At 50.5% G+C, this 21,123-nt stretch overlaps 1 protein-coding gene across 3 annotated transcripts in view; it reads right to left on the reverse strand.

Moving 5' to 3' along the window:
- The window catches only part of syt1a (synaptotagmin Ia), a 604,743-nt gene that overhangs the window by 88,419 nt on the left and 495,201 nt on the right, over positions 1-21,123 (reverse strand). For all 3 annotated transcript variants that reach the window (XM_072552044.1, XM_072552043.1, XM_072552045.1), the window contains one exon: positions 17,060-17,261. In XM_072552044.1, the coding sequence (XP_072408145.1) occupies positions 17,060-17,261 (202 nt within the window). The remainder of the gene's footprint in view (positions 1-17,059; positions 17,262-21,123) is intronic.

Raw genomic sequence — 21,123 nt, forward strand, 5'->3', positions numbered from 1 at the left:
TGAGACATGATTTCCAACGCACAAAGCCATATTGACTATCCTGAATCAGTCCTTGCCTTTTCAAATATGTGTACATCCTGTCCTTCAGGATTCCCTCTAACAACTTGCCCACCACCAACATCAGGCTCACCGGTCTATAGTTCCCTGGCTTGTCCTTACCACCCTTCTTAAACAGTGGCACCACGTTAGCCAACCTCCAGTCTTCTGGCACCTCACCTATGACTATCAATGATTCAAATATCTCAGTAAGAGGCCCAGCAATCACTTCTCTAGCTTCCCACAGAGTTCCCACATGGTAGGCTGTTGGAGAAAATGCAGAGGCATGGGATTGAGGGTGGTTAGTAGTTTGAATTAAGAAGGCAGCGAGTGGTGGTTGTTGGAAAATATTCAGTCCAGTTACTAATGGTGTGCCACAAGGATCTATTTTGGGACCACTGCTGTTTGTCATTTTTGTAAATAACTTGGACGCAGACATAGGTGGATGGATTAGTAAATTTGCAGATGACACTAAAGTCGGTGGAGTAGTGGACAGTTTGGAAGAATGTTACAGGTTGTGGGGGGACTTGGATAGACTGCAGGATTGGGCTGAGAGGTGGCAAATGGAGTTCAATGCAGCTAAATGTGAGGTGATGCACTTTGGGAAGAATAACAGGAAGGCAGATTACTAGTTCAATGGAAAGATTCTTGGTAGTGTGGATGTGCAGAGGGATCTTGGAGTCCATGTACATAGATCCCTGAAAGTTGCCACCCAGGTGGATAGTGCTGTTAAGAAGGCATACGGTGTGTTCATAGAGGGATTGAGTTCCGGAGCCGCAATGTCATGCTGCAACTATACAAAACACTGGTGCAGCCACACTTGGAATATTGTGTACAGTTTTGGTCGCCATATTTCGGGAAGGATGCGGAAGCATTGGAAAAGGTGCAGAGGAGGTTTTCCAGGATATTGCCTGGTCTGGAGGGAAGGTCTTATGAGGAAAGGCTGAAAGACTTGGGTCTGTTCTCATTGGAAAGAAGAAAGCTAAGAGGGGATTTAATAGAGACATACAAGATGATCAGAGGGTTAGATAGGGTAGTCTTTTCCCTAGGATGATGACGTCAGCTTGTACGAGGGGACATAACTACAAATTGAGGGGTGATAGATTTAAGATAGATGTCAGAGGCAAGTTCTTTTTGCAGAGGGTGGTAAGGGCATAGAATGCCCTACCTGCTAACGTAGTCAACTCAGCCACATTAGGGAGATTTAAACAATCCTTAGATAAGCAAATGGGTGATTATGGAATAGCGCAGGGTGATAAGCTGAGAATAGTTCATGGGTCAGTGCAACATCGAGGGCCAAAGGGCCTGTTCTGCGCTGTATTATTCTATGCTCTATGTTCTTTGTTCTATATTCTCAGGTACACCTGATCAGGTCCTGGGGATTTATCCACTCTTCTGTGTTTCAAGACATCCAACACTTCCTCCTCTGTAATATGGACATTTTTCAAGGTGTCAACATCTATTTCATTGCATTCTATATCTTCCAGGTCCTTTTCCACAGTAAATATGTCCTGGTGTGGCTCCTAATCTTACGGATTATGTATCAGTGGAATTCCCTGCCCAGTGAAGCAGTTGATGTTTTTAAGGCAAAGATTATTGAACATGGAGGAATTAAGGGTTATGGTGAGAGAGTGGGTAAGTGGAGCTAAGGCCATGAAAAGATCAGCCATGATCTTATTGAATGGCGGAGCAGGCTCAAGGGGCCAGACGGCCTACTCCTGCTCCGAGTTCTTATGTTCTTGTGCTTGATTACATTCCTGTGAAGCATCTTGGGATATTTTGTGATGGTAGAGATTCTATACAAATACAATATTGCCATTCTTGCTTGTCATTATTGATTTATCTAGGGCACCTCATTGTCAATTGTTGAGTTACAATCAAAACACTTTCAAACATAGACCATAGTGAATAGGAGCAGTAGGCCATTCAGCCCTTCAAGCCTGCTCTGCCTTCAGTATGATCATGGCTGATTATCCAATTCAGTAAACTGTCACAATGAAACAAGTAACAGCAGGTGTTGGAAATCAGAAGCAAAAATAGAAATTGCTGGAGAAATTCAGCAGGTCCAGCAGGATCTCCGCAGAGAAAAACAGAGTCAGTTTCTCAGGTTCTGAAGAAGGGTCACTGGACTCAAAACATTAAGTCTGTTTCTCTCTTGCAACTTCTGTTTTTGTTTTTAGTCACTTGCTCCTGGTTTTCCACCCGGTGATCATAAATGGGCTACCGAATACCCTTAGTCTATGACCACTGGTTCTGAACTAGCTGGTCATTGGGAACATGCTGCATCCACTTCATGTTTACAACATTCAGCTTGTGGCTGAGCAGGATTTGAACAAGTCTGATTCCTGGCTGATTTCACATTGGAAAGGTAAAAGAGGAACGAGCTTTTAAAAAATTCAAGTAGCTCTTTCCATAATTACAGCATGCATATTTATGAGCCAATTGTGTTAATACATGGGTGTAAATGTGTTAAATAATGCAGATTACGCTCTGACAGCTTTTTATTAAACATGCCACTGCCAGAATTATCGGATGGTGAAAATGTTGCCATCTTGACCCATCGTTAACTGCAAATTCATGTATCTTTTTGACACCAGCTGCATAGCTTCACCCTATTTGAATTATTTTTAATGTACATTCATGGGATGTGGACATCCCATTTATTGGGATGGGAGAGCATTTATTTCCCATCATGAACTGATTGGACAAGGTGGTGATGGGCTGTCTCCATGATCCTCTGCATTATTTGCTGATGCTGGGATATCCACAGTTCTGTTAAAGGAGGGAGTTCCAGGACTTTGACCCAGTGATCGAGAATGAGCTGTGCTGAAGTCCCTGAAAGAATAACATCCACCCAAGTCCCTTTCCAATTCAGTTCGGCTCATGTTCTGTTGTGAGGAAGGCTGGTTTCATTGCAGAAATATTGTGTATGTAAATTCAACAGATATGAGGCATTATTCTCAAATACAATTTAACGTGAAATTGTTAAAAGTACTGGGAGCCTGGATGATTGCTGGTCAGGGCAGATAATCACCTAGGAAAACTGAGACCTTGATTTCCAGCTGGAAGTTGAGAAATAAGAATAAGGTTTATTCAGCAACCTTCACAAACCCAGTAAAACTGAAATCTCTGTGCAGTTATTGAAACATGGAAAATGGGAGCATGAGTAGGCCATTCAGCCCCTTTGAGCATGCTCCATCATTTAATCTGATCATGGCTGATCACCTAACTCACTTCCCTGTTCCCGCTTTCTCCCCAGACCTTTGCTCCCTTTAGCCCTCAGAGCTACTCAATTCGATTGTCATCACTAAAGGTATAGTGTTGAGCAAACCTGAGGGGCGAAAAGTCGATAAATCCCCTGATCCCGATGGAATCCATCCCAAAGTGCTAAAAGAAATGGCGAAAGTTATAAAAGATGTGTCAGTGGTAATTTACCAAAATTCACTGAACTCTGGGCAGGTCCCAGTGGACTGGAAGACAGTGAAAGTCACACCATTGTTTAAGAAAAGGTGTAGGCAAAAGGCAGGTAACTATAGGCTAGTTAGCTTCACGTCTGACATTGGACAAATGCTGGAGGCTATCATTGAAGTAGAAATAGTCCAACATCTGGCTGGAAAGTTTCCATCAGGTAGATGCAGCATGGATTCAGGAAGGGACGGTTGTGTTTGACTAACTTGCTGAAGTTCTTTAAGTATGTAACAAGCGCAGTGGATGGAGGGGAACAGGTGGATGTTGTATACTTAATTTCCAGAAAGCGTTCAATAAGGTGCTGCATAAAAGACTCATCCATAAGATAAGAATGCATGGAATTGTGGAAATGTATTAGCATGGATAGAGGACTGGCTAACCAATAGAAAGCAGAGAGCTGGGATAAATGGGTGTTTCTCTGGTTGGAGATCAGTGGTGAGTGGGGTGCTGCAGGGGCCAGTGTTGGGCCTGCAACTGTTTGTGACACATATATAAATGATTTGGAAGAGGAGACCAAGTGGAACATATCCAAGTTTGTTGATGACACTAAATTGAGTGGAAAGGCAAACTGTGCAGGGAATGTGGAGGGTCTGCAGAGAGATTTTGATAAGTTAGTGAGTGGGCAAGGGTCCGGAAGATGGAGTACAATGTTGGTAAATGTGAGGTTATCCACATTGGAAGTATAAATAGTACGTCAGAGTATGATTTAAATGGTGAAATGTTCCAGCATGGTGTTGTGCAGAGGGACACAGTAAGATCCCACAAAGAGCAATATGATAATGACCAGACCATCTGTTTCTTCAAATGTTGGTTGAGGGACATATCTTGGTAAGGTTATCAGGAGAATCCTCTTGCATTTCTTTGGGTGGGTCTTTGACAATGATTGGAGAGGGCAGGTGGAGTCTCAGTTTTAACACCTCACCCTCATCACGGCTCGTCTGACAGTATAGCCCTCCCTCGGTGATGTCAGAATTGACTACCTCCTCCCATTCTCATCTCCAATGATTCCTCCAGATGTGCCCAATGCTTCGTAATTCCCTCCCTGAACCTTCTGGATTCCATTTCCCTTTGTTCATCATGAATGTATCAGTATCAACTGCCCCTGAATCTCGTGTAGGAATCCGATCCTAATGATCAACCATTCAGTATTTCTTGTTCAGAGTCTACTGCACAAGCCATAGCCTCTGGTTCTTCTGGTGTGGGAATGCTGGAACTCAGCTGATTCAAATTATATTCCTAGGTCATAACCCCACCCTGACCCTCCCTGATCCACCCTGACCCACCCTGACTTACTCTGACACATCCTGACCAACTCTGACCCATCCTGACTCACTCTGAGGATTCCTGAAGAAGGGCTTATGCCCGAAACGTCGATCCTCCTGTTCCTTTGATGCTGCCTGACCTGCTGCGCTTTTCCAGCAACACATTTTCAGCTCTGACTCACTCTGACCCACCTTGCCCCACCCTGACCCACCCTGATCCACCCTGATCCCCACTGACCACACTGACCCACAGTAATCCATCCTGACCCACCCTGACTCACTCTGGCCCACTCTGATCCACCCTGACCCACCCTGACTCACCCTGACTCACCCTGACAGACTCTGACACACTCTGACCCCACCCTGATCCATTCTGACCCACCCTGACTCGCTCTGACACATTGTGACCCACCCTGAACCACCCTGACACACTCTGACCCACCCTGACCCACCCTGACCCACCCTGACCCACCCTGACCCACCCTGACCCACTCCAAACCACTCCGAACCACTCTGGCCCACCCTGACTCACACTGAACCACTATGAAACACTCTGACGCACATTGACGCACACTGACCCACACTGACCCACCCTGATGCACCCTGACTCACAGTGACCCACCCTGACCCACCCTGACCCACCCTGACCAACCCCGACTCACTCTCACCCATCCTGACTCACTCTGACTCACTCTGATTCACCCTGACTCACCCTGACCCACTCTGACCCACTCTGAACCACCCTGACTGACACTGACACACCCCGACTCACTGTGACCCACTCTGACACACTCTGACACACTCTGACCCACCCTGGCCCACCCGACTCACTCTGACCCACCCTGACCCACCCGGACCCACCCGGACCCACTCTGACCCACTCTGACCCACTCTGACCCACCCTGACCCACCCTGAATCACCCTGACCCACCCTGACCCACCCTGACCCACCCTGACACACCCGACTCACTCTGACCCATCCCGACTCACTCTGACCCACCCTGACCCACCCTGACCCACACTGACCCACACTGACCCACCCTCACCGGACTCACTCTGACCCATCCGGAATCACTCTGGCCCATCCTGACCCACCCTGTCCCACTCTGACTCACCCTGACCCAGCCTGACTCACTCTGATCCACCCTGACCCACCCCGACTCACTCTGACCACCTGAACCCACTCTGATCCACTCTGACCCACCGTGACCCACCCGACCCACTCTGACCCACTCTGACCCACTCTGACCCACTCTGACCCACCCTGACCCACCCTGACCCACTCTGATGCACCCTGACCCACCCTGACCCATTCTGACTCACTCTGACCCAGCCTGACCCAGCCTGACCCACTCTGACCCACTCTGACCCAGCCTGACCCACGCTGACCCACTCTGACCCACTCTGACCCACTCTGATCCACCCTGACCCACCCTAACTCACTCAAACCTACTCTGACTCACTGTGGACCACTCTGACCCACTCTGACCCACTCTGACCCACTCTGACCCACCCTGACTGACACTGACATAACCCGACTCACTCTGAATCACCCTGATCCACCATGACCCACCCTGACCCGCCCTGACCCACCCTGACCCACCCTGATCCACCCTGACCCACCCTGACCCACTCTGACCCACCTTCACCCACAATGACCCACCCAGACCCACCCTGACCCACCCTGACCCACCCTGACCCACTCTGACCCACTCTGACCCACTCTGACTCACCCTGACTCACCCTGACTCACCCTGACAGACTCTGATCCACCCTGATCCACCCTGATCCACCCTGACCCACCCTGACCCACCCTGACCCACCCAGACCCACCCAGACCCACCCTGACCCACTCTGACCCACTCTGACCCACTCTGACTCACCCTGACTCACCCTGACAGACTCTGATCCACCCTGACCCACCCTGACCCACTCTGAATCACCCTGACTCACTCTGACCCACCCTGACTGACTCTGCCACTCTGATCCACCCTGACCCACTCTGACCCACTCTGACCCACCCTGAATGACCCTGATCCATCCTGACCCACCCTGACCCACTCTGACGCATCCTGACCCACCCTGGCTCACTCTGACCCACTCTGATCCACCCTGACCCACTCTGACCCACCCTGAATGACCCTGACCCATCCTGACCCACCCTGACCCACTCTGACCCACCCTGATCCACCCTGACCCACCCTGACTCACTCAAACCTACTCTGACTCACTGTGGACCACTCTGACCCACTCTGACCCACCCCTGACTGACACTGACACAACCCGACTCACTCTGAACCACCTTCACCCACCATGACCCACCATGACCCACTCTGACCCACCATGACCCACTCTGACCCACCCTGACCCACCCTGACCCACCCTGACTCACCCTGACCTACCCTGACCCACCCTGACTCACCCTGACAGACTCTGATGCACCATGACCCACCCTGATCCACTCTGACCCACTCTGAATCACCCTGATCCACCCTGACCCACCCTGACACACCCGACTCACTCTGACCCATCCCGACTCACTCTGACCCACCCTGACCCACCCTGACCCACACTGACCCACACTGACCCACCCTCACCGGACTCACTCTGACCCATCCGGAATCACTCTGGCCCATCCTGACCCACCCTGTCCCACCCTAACCCACCCTGACACACTCTGACCCACCCTAACCCTCTCTGACCCACCCTAACCCTCTCTGACCCAACCTGAACCTCCGTGACCGATCCTGACACAGCCTGGCCCAGTCCGACCCACCCAACTGACACTGACACACTCTGACCTACCCTGACCCACTCAGATCCACCTTTATCTAACCTGACCCACCCTGACCCACTCTGACCCACCCTGACCCACCCTGACCCACCCTGACCCAACCTGACCCAACCTGACCCAACCTGACCCAACCTGACTCACTCTGAACCACCTTGACTCACCTTGACCCACCATGACCCACCATGTCCCACTCTGACCCACCCTGACCCACCCTGACCCACCCTGACTCACTCTGATCCACCCTGACCCACTCTGACCCACACTGACTCGCTCTGACCCACTCTGACACATCCTGACCCTCTCTGCCCCACCCTGACCCACCCTGACCCACCCTGACCCACTCCAACTCATATGTCCCACTCTGACCTACTTTGACCCACCCTGACCCACCCTGTCCCACCCTAACCCACCCTGACACACTCTGACCCACCCTAACCCTCTCTGACCCAACCTGAACCTCCGTGACCCATCCTGACACAGCCTGGCCCAGTCCGACCCACCCAACTGACACTGACACACTCTGACCTACCCTGACCCACTCAGATCCACCTTTATCTAACCTGACCCACCCTGACCCACCCTGACCCACTCTGACCCACCCTGACCCACCCTGTCCCACCCTAACCCACCCTGACCCACCCTAACCCTCTCTGACCCAACCTGAACCTCCGTGACCCATCCTGACACAGCCTGGCCCAGTCCGACCCACCCAACTGACACTGACACACTCTGACCTACCCTGACCCACTCAGATCCACCTTTATCTAACCTGACCCACCCTGACCCACCCTGACCCACTCTGACCCACTCTGACCCACCTGACCCAAACTGACCCAACCTGACCCAACCTGACCCAACCTGACCCAACCTGACCCAACCTGACTCACTCTGAACCACCTTGACTCACCTTGACCCACCATGACCCACCATGTCCCACTCTGACCCACCCTGACCCACCCTGACCCACCCTGACCCACCCTGACTCACTCTGACCCACTCTGACCCACCCTGACCCACTCTGACCCACACTGACTCGCTCTGACCCACTCTGACACATCCTAACCCTCTCTGACCCACCCTGACCCTCTCTGACCCACCCTGACCCACCCTGACCCACCCTGACCCACCCTGACCCACCCTGACCCACTCCGACTCATATGTCCCACTCTGACCCACTCCGACTCATATGTCCCACTCTGACCTACTTTGACCCACCCTGACCCACTCTGACCCACCCTGACCCACCCTGTCCCACCCTGTCCCACCCTGTCCCACCCTAACCCACCCTAACCCACCCTGACACACTCTGACCCACCCTAACCCTCTCTGACCCAACCTGAACCTCCGTGACCCATCCTGACACAGCCTGGCCCAGTCCGACCCACCCAACTGACACTGACACACTCTGACCTACCCTGACCCACTCAGATCCACCTTTATCTAACCTGACCCACCCTGACCCACCCTGACCCACCCTGACCCACTCTGACCCACTCTGACCCACCCTGACCCAACCTGACCCAACCTGACTCACTCTGAACCACCTTGACTCACCTTGACCAACCATGACCCACCATGTCCCACTCTGACCCACCCTGACCCACCCTGACTCACTCTGACGCACCCTGACTCACTCTGACCCACTCTGACCCACTCTGACCCACACTGACTCGCTCTGACCCACACTGACTCGCTCTGACCCACATTGACCCACCCTGACCCTCTCTGACCCACCCTGACCCACCCTGACCCACCCTGACCCACTCCGACTCATATGTCCCACTCTGACCCACTCTGACCCACTCCGACTCATATGTCCCACTCTGACCTACTTTGACCCACCCTGACCCACTCTGACCCACCCTGACCCACCCTGACCCACCCTGACCCACCCTGACCCATCCTGACCCACCCTGACGCACCCTGACTCGCTCCGACCCTCCCTGACTCACTCTGGATCACTCTGTCCTACCCCGACCAACTCTGACCCACTCTGCCCCACTCTGACCCACCCTGATCCATCCTGACCCACCCTGACCCACCCTGACCCACCCTGTCGCACCCTGACCCACTCTCACCCACCCTGACCCACTCTCACCCACCCTGACTCACCCTGACTCACCCTGACCCACCCTGACCCACCCTGACCCACTCCAACTCATATGTCCCACTCTGACCTACTTTGACCCACCCTGACCCACCCTGACCCACCCTGTCCCACCCTAACCCACCCTGACACACTCTGACCCACCCTAACCCTCTCTGACCCAACCTGAAGCTCCGTGACCCATCCTGACACAGCCTGGCCCAGTCCGACCCACCCAACTGACACTGACACACTCTGACCTACCCTGACCCACTCAGATCCACCTTTATCTAACCTGACCCACCCTGACCCACCCTGACCCACTCTGACCCACCCTGACCCACCCTGTCCCACCCTAACCCACCCTGACCCACCCTAACCCTCTCTGACCCAACCTGAACCTCCGTGACCCATCCTGACACAGCCTGGCCCAGTCCGACCCACCCAACTGACACTGACACACTCTGACCTACCCTGACCCACTCAGATCCACCTTTATCTAACCTGACCCACCCTGACCCACTCTGACCCACTCTGACCCACCTGACCCAAACTGACCCAACCTGACCCAACCTGACCCAACCTGACTCACTCTGAACCACCTTGACTCACCTTGACCCACCATGACCCACCATGTCCCACTCTGACCCACCCTGACCCACCCTGACCCACCCTGACTCACTCTGACCCACTCTGACCCACCCTGACCCACTCTGACCCACACTGACTCGCTCTGACCCACTCTGACACATCCTAACCCTCTCTGACCCACCCTGACCCTCTCTGACCCACCCTGACCCACCCTGACCCACTCTGACCCACCCTGACCCACCCTGACCCACCCTGACCCACTCCGACTCATATGTCCCACTCTGACCCACTCCGACTCATATGTCCCACTCTGACCTACTTTGACCCACCCTGACCCACTCTGACCCACCCTGACCCACCCTGTCCCACCCTGTCCCACCCTGTCCCACCCTAACCCACCCTAACCCACCCTGACACACTCTGACCCACCCTAACCCTCTCTGACCCAACCTGAACCTCCGTGACCCATCCTGACACAGCCTGGCCCAGTCCGACCCACCCAACTGACACTGACACACTCTGACCTACCCTGACCCACTCAGATCCACCTTTATCTAACCTGACCCACCCTGACCCACTCTGACCCACTCTGATCCACTCTGACCCACCCTGACCCAACCTGACCCAACCTGACTCACTCTGAACCACCTTGACTCACCTTGACCAACCATGACCCACCATGTCCCACTCTGACCCACCCTGACCCACCCTGACTCACTCTGACGCACCCTGACTCACTCTGACCCACTCTGACCCACTCTGACCCACACTGACTCGCTCTGACCCACATTGACCCACCCTGACCCTCTCTGTCCCACCCTGACCCACCCTGACCCACCCTGACCCACTCCGACTCATATGTCCCACTCTGACCCACTCTGACCCACTCCGACTCATATGTCCCACTCTGACCTACTTTGACCCACCCTGACCCACCCTGACCCACCCTGACCCACCCTGACCCATCCTGACCCACCCTGACGCACCCTGACTCGCTCCGACCCTCCCTGACTCACTCTGGATCACTCTGTCCTACCCCGACCAACTCTGACCCACTCTGCCCCACTCTGACCCACCCTGATCCACCCTGACCCACCCTGACCCACCCTGACCCACTCTGTCGCACCCTGACCCACTCTCACCCACCCTGACCCACTCTCACCCACCCTGACTCACCCTGACTCACCCTGACTCACCCTGACCCACCCTGACCCACCCTGACTCACCCTGACCCACTCTGACCCACCCTGACCCACCCTGACCCACCCTGACACACCCGACTCACTCTGATCCATCCCGACTCACTGTGACCCACCCTGACCCACCCTGACCCACACTGACCCACCCTGACCGGACTCACTCTGACCCATCCGGAATCACTCTGGCCCATCCTGACCCATCCTGACCCACCCTGACCCACCCTGACCCACCCTGACCCACCCTGTCCCACCCTGACACACTCTGACACACTCTGACACACTTTGACACACCCTGACCCACCCTGACTCACTCTGACCCACCCTGACCCACCCTGACCCACCCTGACTTGCTCTGACCCACCCTGACCCACCCTGACCTGCTCTGACCCACTCTGACCCACCCTGACCCACCCTGTCCCACCCTGACTCGCTCTAACCCACTCTGACCCATCCTGACCCACCCTGACTCGCTCTAACCCACTCCGACCCACCCTGACCCGCCCTGATCCACCCTGACCCACTCTGACCCACCCTGTCCCACACTAACTCGCTCTGACCCGCTCTGACCCACTCTGACCCACTCTGACCCACCCTGACCCACCCTGACCCACCCTGACCCACCCTGACTCACCCTGACTCGCTCCGACCCACCCTGACCCACCCTGACCCACCCTGATCCACCCTGTTCTGCCCTGACCCATGCTGACCCAGTCTGACCCACCTCACACTCCAGCTGAAAATGTTTCACATGCCTTCTGGTGAAGGGCGTATGTCTGAAATGTCAATTCTCCTGCTCCTTGGATGCTGCCCGACCTGTTGTGCTTTACCACACTCTTGACACAGAAGTCATATGACACCAGGTTATAGTCGAACAGGTTAATTTGAAATCATAAGCTCTTGGAGTGCTGGTCAGGGACATCACCTGAGGAAAGGGCTACGGTCTGAGAGCTAGTGTTGCCAAATAAACCGGTAACCTGGGTACGTGTGATTTCTGACATTATCCACCCCAGTCCAACATCGCACCTCCACATCATGACTAATAAATGATCCTGGGAGATAAAGCAATGCAGATATAACAATCTAAGAGTTTCCCAACTGATGTCAGAGATTTAAGCTTTAACTGAAGTGATCCGTGTAAAACTAGTTGCTCAGCCAATCATATAAGAGTTCCTGTCGTCGGGCAGAACATTTTGGAACGATAATGCACTTATGAGTTTCTATAATAAGTACTTTGTATTTGGAGAGGCTTTTAGAGAGTAGTTCAGTCAACCCACATCCACTTCGGATGGACAGTCAGGTTTTCAAAGCCTGGCAACGTTTCCACACAATCCCACTCAGGACAGTAATGAGATTGCCCATCTCTTATGTACACTTCCTCCATACAAAATTCAGAAGAATCGGTTTCAGCTACAGAACAACCTGCTTTCTACTGCACAAAGATTTACTATCAAACTAACAGTACCTTCCATTTATATAGAGCCTTTAACACGATAAACTGTCGTGTTAATAATCTAAACAATCACTTAAGTAGATATTAGCAGAGATGATGAAAAATTTGGATCTAAGAGCTTGGTTTTAACTTAATTTCTTTAACTTCAAAGCAAGAAACAACAAGACAAAGGGTAATGTGATAGTGACCAGATCATCACTTTCTTTAGATGTTGATTGAGGGCCAGATCTTGGGAAGGTCATCAGGGGTGCCCTCTTGCCCCTCTCTGCTGTGTGATGCTGTGAAATCTCTGTTAGGGAAAGGTGTTAAGGATAAGGGTCTCAAGGTGGTTAAATGGACATTGATTAAATGTTAAACATTCAATGGTGGAGCAGGTTTTCGGGGCTATGGGCCTCTTCCCATGACTCTGTCACTGTTCCAGCTTCAGCACATGACTAACGCCTGTCACCTGTTGGCTGGAATGGGTACTCAGGCAGATTTGAATCCTCACAAAACCCACTCGTGTGTGGGATTCCCTTTTAATGACAATCCAAAAGGTCCCGGATTGCATTGCTGAAGTTTCCCTGACGTCTGTTTTCAGAAGTTTCTTGTTCATGCCAACAAAATATTCTAAATTAATCCAGTCCCATTTGCCAGCACTTGGCCTATGTCCCTCTAAACTCTTCCTATTCATCTACCCATTCAGATGCCTTTTAACTGTTGTAATTGTACCAGCCTCCACCACTTCCTCTGGCAGCTCATTCCATATACACACCACCCTCTGTCCCTTAGGTCCCTTTTATATCTTTCCCCTCTCACCCTAAACCTATGCCCTCTAGTTCTGGACTCCCCGAATCCAGGGGAGTTTGTCTATTCATCTATCCATGCTCCTCATGATTTTGTAAACCTCTATAAGGTCACCCCTCAGCCTCCGATGCTCCAGGGAAAACAACCCCAGCCTGTTCAGCCTCTCCCTATAGCTCAAATCCTCCAACCCTGGCAACATCCTTGTAAATCTTTTCTGAACCCTTTCAACTCCTCGAAGAAAACTTATAGTCTCTGAGGGCACATGTGGTAGACAGGTGAGACATTCCTGGAACAATGAGTCCAGTCTCAGAAAGCTGAGAGAGGATAGATTTCCCCAGCTGTTAATACTGATGGAGGAAAGAGAGATAGAGGTTGTGTTTAAACATTACCCCATCAGCTCTCTCTGATATATACAAAAGCACTTCATAGGAACTTAGGAACAGGAGTAGACCATTCAACCCATTAATTCTGCCCCCTCCCCCACCAATCATGACTGATTGAACACTCTAATGCCTTTCACCCACATGATCCCCCATCATCCTGCACACCACTGGTCTGTCAATCTCGACCTGGGACATACTCAATGACTTAACTCCCACAGCCTTTGGCATAGCCAATTCTAAAGGTTCACAACCCTTTGAGTCAAATAAATTCCCCTTATCTCAGAGCTAAACAGAATCCCCCTTATTTAAGCATTCTCTCCTGGTTCTAGACTCCCCACCCAAGGGAAAACATCTTCCCTACATCTACCCCCTCTATCAAGGGGGTATTTTGGAGGTTTCAATGAGATCACCCTCATCCCTCAAAACTCTAGAGAATACAGGGCCAGTTTTCCCAATCTCTCACCATTGGACAGTCCCATCATCCCAGGAATAAGTCAAATGAACCTTCATTGTGCTCCCTCTACAGCAATAATATCATTCCTGAGGTAAAGAAGCTAAAACTGCACAGTGCTCCAGGAGCTGTTTGACCCCTGGACAAAGGAAGAAGGATTTTATACTTTCCTTTTTAAATTAATTCACAGGATGAGGGCATTGCTGGCTGAACCAATATTTATTGCTCATCCCTAATTACCCAGAGGGCAGTTCAGAGTCAGCTACATTGACTGTGGGTCTGGAGTCACATGTAGGCCAGTCCTGGTAAGGATGGAAATTTCCTTACATTAGTGACCCAGATGGGTTTTTCAACAATCAATTCAGAGTCATTATTAGACTCTCCAATCCTGATTTTCCTCCTTTAATTAGCAAATTTAAGACCCACCATCTGCTGTGGTGGGATTTGAACCTCGGGTCCCAGAATATCACCTGAGTCTCTGTGGTAACAGCACAGTGATAGTACGACTAGGCCATCACCTCCCCGCTGCTTCTGTACTCAAAGCCTCTTACAATATAAGCTAGTGTTCGATTCCTGTAAACTTGCTACACTTGCATGTTATTTCACACAATTAATTGGAACTGTGGTGACTGTTAGTCAGACAGGTACAGAAGCCAATGGTGTACAGCAAGATCCCAATATCAGCAACAAGTACTTTACTGTGTTAGAGCAATAATGGCTTTTGAAAAAGTATTTCCTTTGTTGCAAAATGCTTTGGGACAATCTGAGATTGTTGAAAACATGAAAAAGGTGAAAATGTCTCCTGAGTTATGTTTTGTTTTGACTGGTACTTGACAAAGGTGCAATGTCTAACTCACAGGTGAGCTGAGTGTTGAACGGCCATTGTTTCATTGTCTCATCTTCCTGCAGCCTGACAGATGGTGAACTGAACCAACAGAGTGGGGCTGTATTTACTAATAAACACATGCTAATTATTTCACCATCATGTGACCATTTACCTCGAGAATATTCACCATCAGTAGTGGATTGGAAGTGGGTGTGGGGTGTAGGGGTAGTGCATTAAAGACGCCCATGCCAACACAGCTGGGTTTTTGGGAAGGTCATCAGAATTCTAGATGTCCCTATGGTCATTTGTAGCTCAGTGACACAATGCATACCACAGAAAGTGGAAGTCCATAGAGTTTTTGAAATATCAGGGAGTTGAGCAATGGGGAGCTGGTACAAAAGAGGAGTTGAAGCCTGGGGGAGGTCAGTCATGATATTATAGAATGGTGAGGCATGACTGAGGGGCTGAATAGTCTACTCCTGTTGTTATTTCTTCTGCTCTTATGTTTCCTTCTTCCCGGGTTACAAACAGTTGTGAGGTAGTATTTAAAAATTTGACTTTGGCCTTTCCACTGATTGGGTTTTGGTGAAATGTCGAAGCCCCTCAGCATGACACGTCCTGAGTCTCACTACAGTTGTTTGTCCCTTGCTCACTGACTGAGGTGAGGAGGTACAATAGAGCTGCCTGTGCAACAGATAAAAAATATACACCTGGATCAGCCGGAGGGTCAGTAACCAGGGACAACAGATCAAAGATAATTGGCAAAAGAACAAGGGTGGGTGTGAGGGGTGGGGTGCTGGCGGAGGGGTGGTTGTCGGGGTAGGTGAGGAGATATTTTGCAACGCAACAGGTGGCAGTGGCCTCGAAGGCACTGACTGAGAGACTGGAAGCAGGTTCAATGGTGAAGTGAAATACTGGAGACACTCCAGTCTCTGGGCTTGCAGCTTCTGTAGATAAACAAAAAAACCAAGAGTTAACAAGTCCAACCTGACTTCTTCAAAAGGAGAGTCAAACTGGACTTGAAATCTGTTTCTCTCTCTCCCCACAGACTTGCTGAGTTTCTCCAGCATTCTCTGCTTCAGATCTCCAACATCTGCAGGGTTTTGAGCTTATTGCAACACTGAAGAAAATTATACTTGATTAATACTTGAACCAGATCAATTTGGAGGGTGTTAGAGAGGGACACATTGGACACCTCTTGAAAACAGTTGCAATGATGGGCTGAATGACCTTCTGTACAGTAAGAGATTAACAGGACACCTACTCCATTTCCACTGTCTGGGTCAAACAGTGTGAAAATCAACCACCATGTAAAAACCAGTTGAGATATTAAATAGCAAAAAGGGACTTAGGAGTAGCAGGAGGCCACTCTGCCCTTTGATCTGTTGTGTCATGGTTGGTCTGTTTACGTTAGAAATTCCACATCCTCATTTACCCCTCGATTCCCTGCCCAACAGCAATCCAGCTGCATCTGCTCAATAAAATATTCACTGACCCTGCAACCAACGCCCTCTGAGATCAACAGTTCTAAAGTTGCACAATCTCCCCCCGAGAGTAAAAGAACAACTTGGCTCCTCTCTCTCTCTCTCTCTCTCTCTCTGTGTCTTTAAAAGCAGAATATATACATTTTTTGTTTCAGACAATTGGAAATTCCCAGGGTTGGTGGTGGGGGTCGGGGTGTGTGGAGCCTCAATGAGACAGTGACGGTAACATCCTCTTTTACTCACGTGGAATCTTGTTCAGCTCATTCATGAATTTCTCTTTCACCTTTGAGAAACCGTCTTCCTTTCCCCCAGCCTGGCTAGCGATGGGTTCTGTGGCATTACCCGCTGGAGCTGGGGTGGCAAGAGTGACAGGTGGGGCTGCCAAAGCTTCATGGTGACCTTCCGAGTTCTTCATCCTGGACCAGGACCTGGGCCTGGGAAACCTCTACAGGAGAAACAGAGAAACAAATGGAGATGCTGTTCACACTGAGAGCTCTGACAGGTTCTCACAGTCCCAGGGCTTCAGAACCTTCCCTCTTGTTTTGCTACCCGGCTTTTTTTGTACTTAGCTGAGTAAATAATGCATCACTGACACATTAATGCTTGTTGCTTCATGCAATATTGATAAACTTGCATAATGGAGTCTAGATCAACCCAGCCGGTAAAAAGGCTTCACTCATAATGTCACCTGGTCTGTAAAAGAGAGGCTTTTCTGCCACAATTAACCTGAAACCCTCAGACTTACCAACCTTTCAGTTAGTATCACAAAGGCATGACTTATATTCACATCTCTTTAATCAGTTAAATGCAGCAGAAACATCCCAGAATGTCTTCCTGAGCAGTTATCAGAAGAACTTTGTCATCGTGTTACATGTCATAGAGTCATAAAGGTTTACAGCATGGAAACACACCCTTCGGTCCAACTCATCCATGCCGACCAGATATTCTAAATAAACCTAGTCCCATTTGCCAGCATTTAGCCCATATCCCTCCAAACCCTTCCTATTCATATACCAATCCAAATGCCTTTTAAATGTTGTAATTGTACCAGCCTCCACCACTTTCTCTGGCAGCTCATTCCATACACATACCACCCTCTGTGTGAAAATGTTTGCCCCTCAGGTCCCTTTTATATCTTTCCCCTCGCACCCTAAAGCTATGCCATCTCGTTTTGGACTCCCCACCCCAGGGAAAAGACCTTGTCTATTTACCCTAACCATGCCCCCTCATGATTTTATAAATCTCTATGAGGTCACCCCTCAGCCTCCAACACTCCAGGGAAAACAACCCCAGCCTATTCAGCCTCTCCCTATAGCTCAAACCTTCCAAACCCACACAGGGCAGCAGATACATGTGAATACCACCCCCAGAAGTTCCCCTCCAAGCCATTCCCCATCCTGATTTGGAAATATGTCGCTGTTCCTTCACTGTCGCTAGAAATTCCCTCCCAACAGGCAATTGTGGGTCCGTAAATCTGACATTAACCTTGTTTCTGAGAGTAGAACTTGTGGGCAGGGAAAGGACCAGCTCAAGGAACATGAAGCCAACTTCTTCTGGAAAGGTACATCGGAAGGAGGGATTGTAAAAGTGGAGAGGAGCATTGAGCCTGGGTGACCTTGTACACTAGCCGCCGCAGGAGGTGGAGCAAGAAGTGAGGTCGACAAATGAGGTGCTGCCCTTCATGATGAAGACTTCAGGACATCCATTTACACAGGATCTTGGTGAGACCACACCTGGAGAACAGTGTGTCATTTTAGAGTGGCATGGTCGATCAGTGGTTAGCACTGCTGCCTCACAGTGTCAGGGACCTGGATTCGATTGCACCTTCAGGTCACTGTCTGTGTGGAGTTTACACATTCTCCCCGTGTCTTCACAGTCCAAAGAGGTGCAGGTTAGGGTGGATTGGCCGTGGGGAAATTAGCGCTGAAAATGTGTTGCTGGAAAAGCGCAGCAGGTCAGGCAGCATCCAAGGAACAGGAGAATCGACGTTTCGGGCATCAGCCCTTCCTGACGAAGGGCTGATGCCCGAAACGTCGATTCTCCTGCTCCTTGGATGCTGCCTGACCTGCTGCGCTTTTCCAGCAACACATTTTCAGCTCTGATCTCCAGCATCTGCAGTCCTCACTTTCTCCCCATGGGGAACTTATCCCATAGTGACCAGGGATGTGCAGGTTAGGGTGGATTGGCCATGGGAAATTACCAAGGAGAAAGTGAGGACTGCAGATGCTGGAGATCAGAGCTGAAAATGTGTTGCTAGAAATGCGCAGCAGGTCAGGCAGCATCCAAGGAACAGGAGAATCGACGTTTCGGGCATAAGCCCTTCTTCAGCCCTTCTTTCCTGAAGAAGGGCTTATGCCCAAAATGTCAATTCTCCTGCTCCTTGGATGCTGCCTGACCTGCTGCGCTTTTCCAGCAACACATTTTCAGCATGGGAAATTACCCCATAGTGTCCAGGGATGTGCAGATTAGGGTAGATTGGCCATGGGAAATTACCCCATAGTGTCCAAGGATGTGCAGGTTAGGGTGGATTGGCCATGGAAATTACCCCATAGTGTCCAGGGATGTGCAGGTTAGGGTGTATTGGCCATGGGAGATTACCCCATAGTGTCCAGGGATGTGCAGGTTAGGGTAGATTGGCCATGGGAAATTGTCCCGTAAAGTCCAGGGATATGTAGGTTAGGGTGGATTGGTCATGCTAAATTGCCCATAGTGCCCAGGGATGTGTAGGTTATGGTCATGGCAAATTCAGGATTACAGTCATGGGGATAGTGGGTTTGTGTGGAGAAGGGTCAGTCTGCTGCAGTCTGCTTCACTGTTCCAGTGAAACACAGCGCAAACTGGAGGGACAACATCTCACATTCACACTAGGCACTTGACAACCTTCTGGACTTAATATTGAGTTTGACCCCTTCACATTGTAAACGTACTCAGAGAGTAGTAAGGGTATGGAATGCTTCGCCTGCATCTGTAGTAGATTCGCCAAGTTTAAGTGCATTTAAGTTGTCATTGGACAGGCATATGGGCGTACATGGAATAGTGTAGGTGGGATGGGCTTCAGGTTAGTATGACAGGGTGGTGCAACATCGAAGGCTGAAGGACCTGTACTGAGCTGTACTGTTCTAGGTTCTATGTCCTATGTTCTATGTACTCCCATTCCTTCCCTTTCTTTTAGCTTGTTATCATGTCCTCCCCTTCCCCCATTCCACTCACTGACCTTTCAAGGAGGAGGCACACCGTCGGTCTGCCATTCTCACATTTTGATCACTTCATCTGAACTATCAACATCTTTTCCCCAACAGCACCCTACACCCACCACTGCCACCCCCACCCCTCCCAAACTACAGCATAAATGCTGTTCCCCTCACACTTTCCTTCAGCTCCGATATAGACTCAAAACGTTAGCTTGCTCTCTCTCCCTGGATGCTGTCTGGCCCACTGTGATCTACACCATTTGTTGCTTTCATTACTTTCTCTCAGAGGGTTGTGAGTCTTTGGAATTCCCTTCCTCAAAAGGCAGTGATCGATAGATAGATTCTCAATGGCCAAGTGGGTGAAAGATTATTGCGGGATATGCAGAAATGCAGAGTTGAGGTTAAACTCAGACTAGCCCCGATCTTATTGAATGGTGGGACAGGGTTAAGGGTCCCTGGCCTCCTCTTGTTCCATGACAGTAAGTTCCCAGCCCCATCGTCAAGAACCATCTGCCCCACCCAGGATGGAGGCTGTAGGCTGTAGAACTCAGCTTTTGTGCAGAATGAAGGCAGTCTGAGTCCATAAAGAGGATGTTGGTATGGAGACTGGAGTCATAGCCAGGCCCAGGATCTGGCTTGCTCCCCTCCTGGTCCCAGTCACCTTTACTGACACCACCTCTCCAGGTGGAGATTTACAACATTAAACTGAATTTAAATTCTCCAATTGTTGTCTTCGGATTTGAACTCATCTTCCCTGGATCCTTAGCCTAGATCTTTGGATTCAGAGAGTGAACATAGAACATAGAACATAGAAAAATACAGCGCAGTACAGGCCCTTCAGCCCCCGATGTTGCGCCGACCGAAGCCTACCTAACCTCCATATGCTTGTTCAATGCCCGCTTAAATGCCCATAAAGAGGGAGAGTCCACCACTGCTACTGGCAGGGCATTCCATGAACTCACAACCCGCTGAGTAAAAAATCTACCCCTAACATCTGTCCTATACCTACCACCCCTTAATTTAAAGCTGTGTCCCCTAGTAACAGCTGACTCCATACGCGGGAAAAGGTTCTCACTGTCAACCCTATCTAAACCCCTAATCATCTTGTACACCTCT

The sequence above is a fragment of the Chiloscyllium punctatum genome, chromosome 32 (genome assembly GCF_047496795.1).
Source record: "Chiloscyllium punctatum isolate Juve2018m chromosome 32, sChiPun1.3, whole genome shotgun sequence".
Lineage (NCBI taxonomy): Eukaryota > Metazoa > Chordata > Chondrichthyes > Orectolobiformes > Hemiscylliidae > Chiloscyllium > Chiloscyllium punctatum.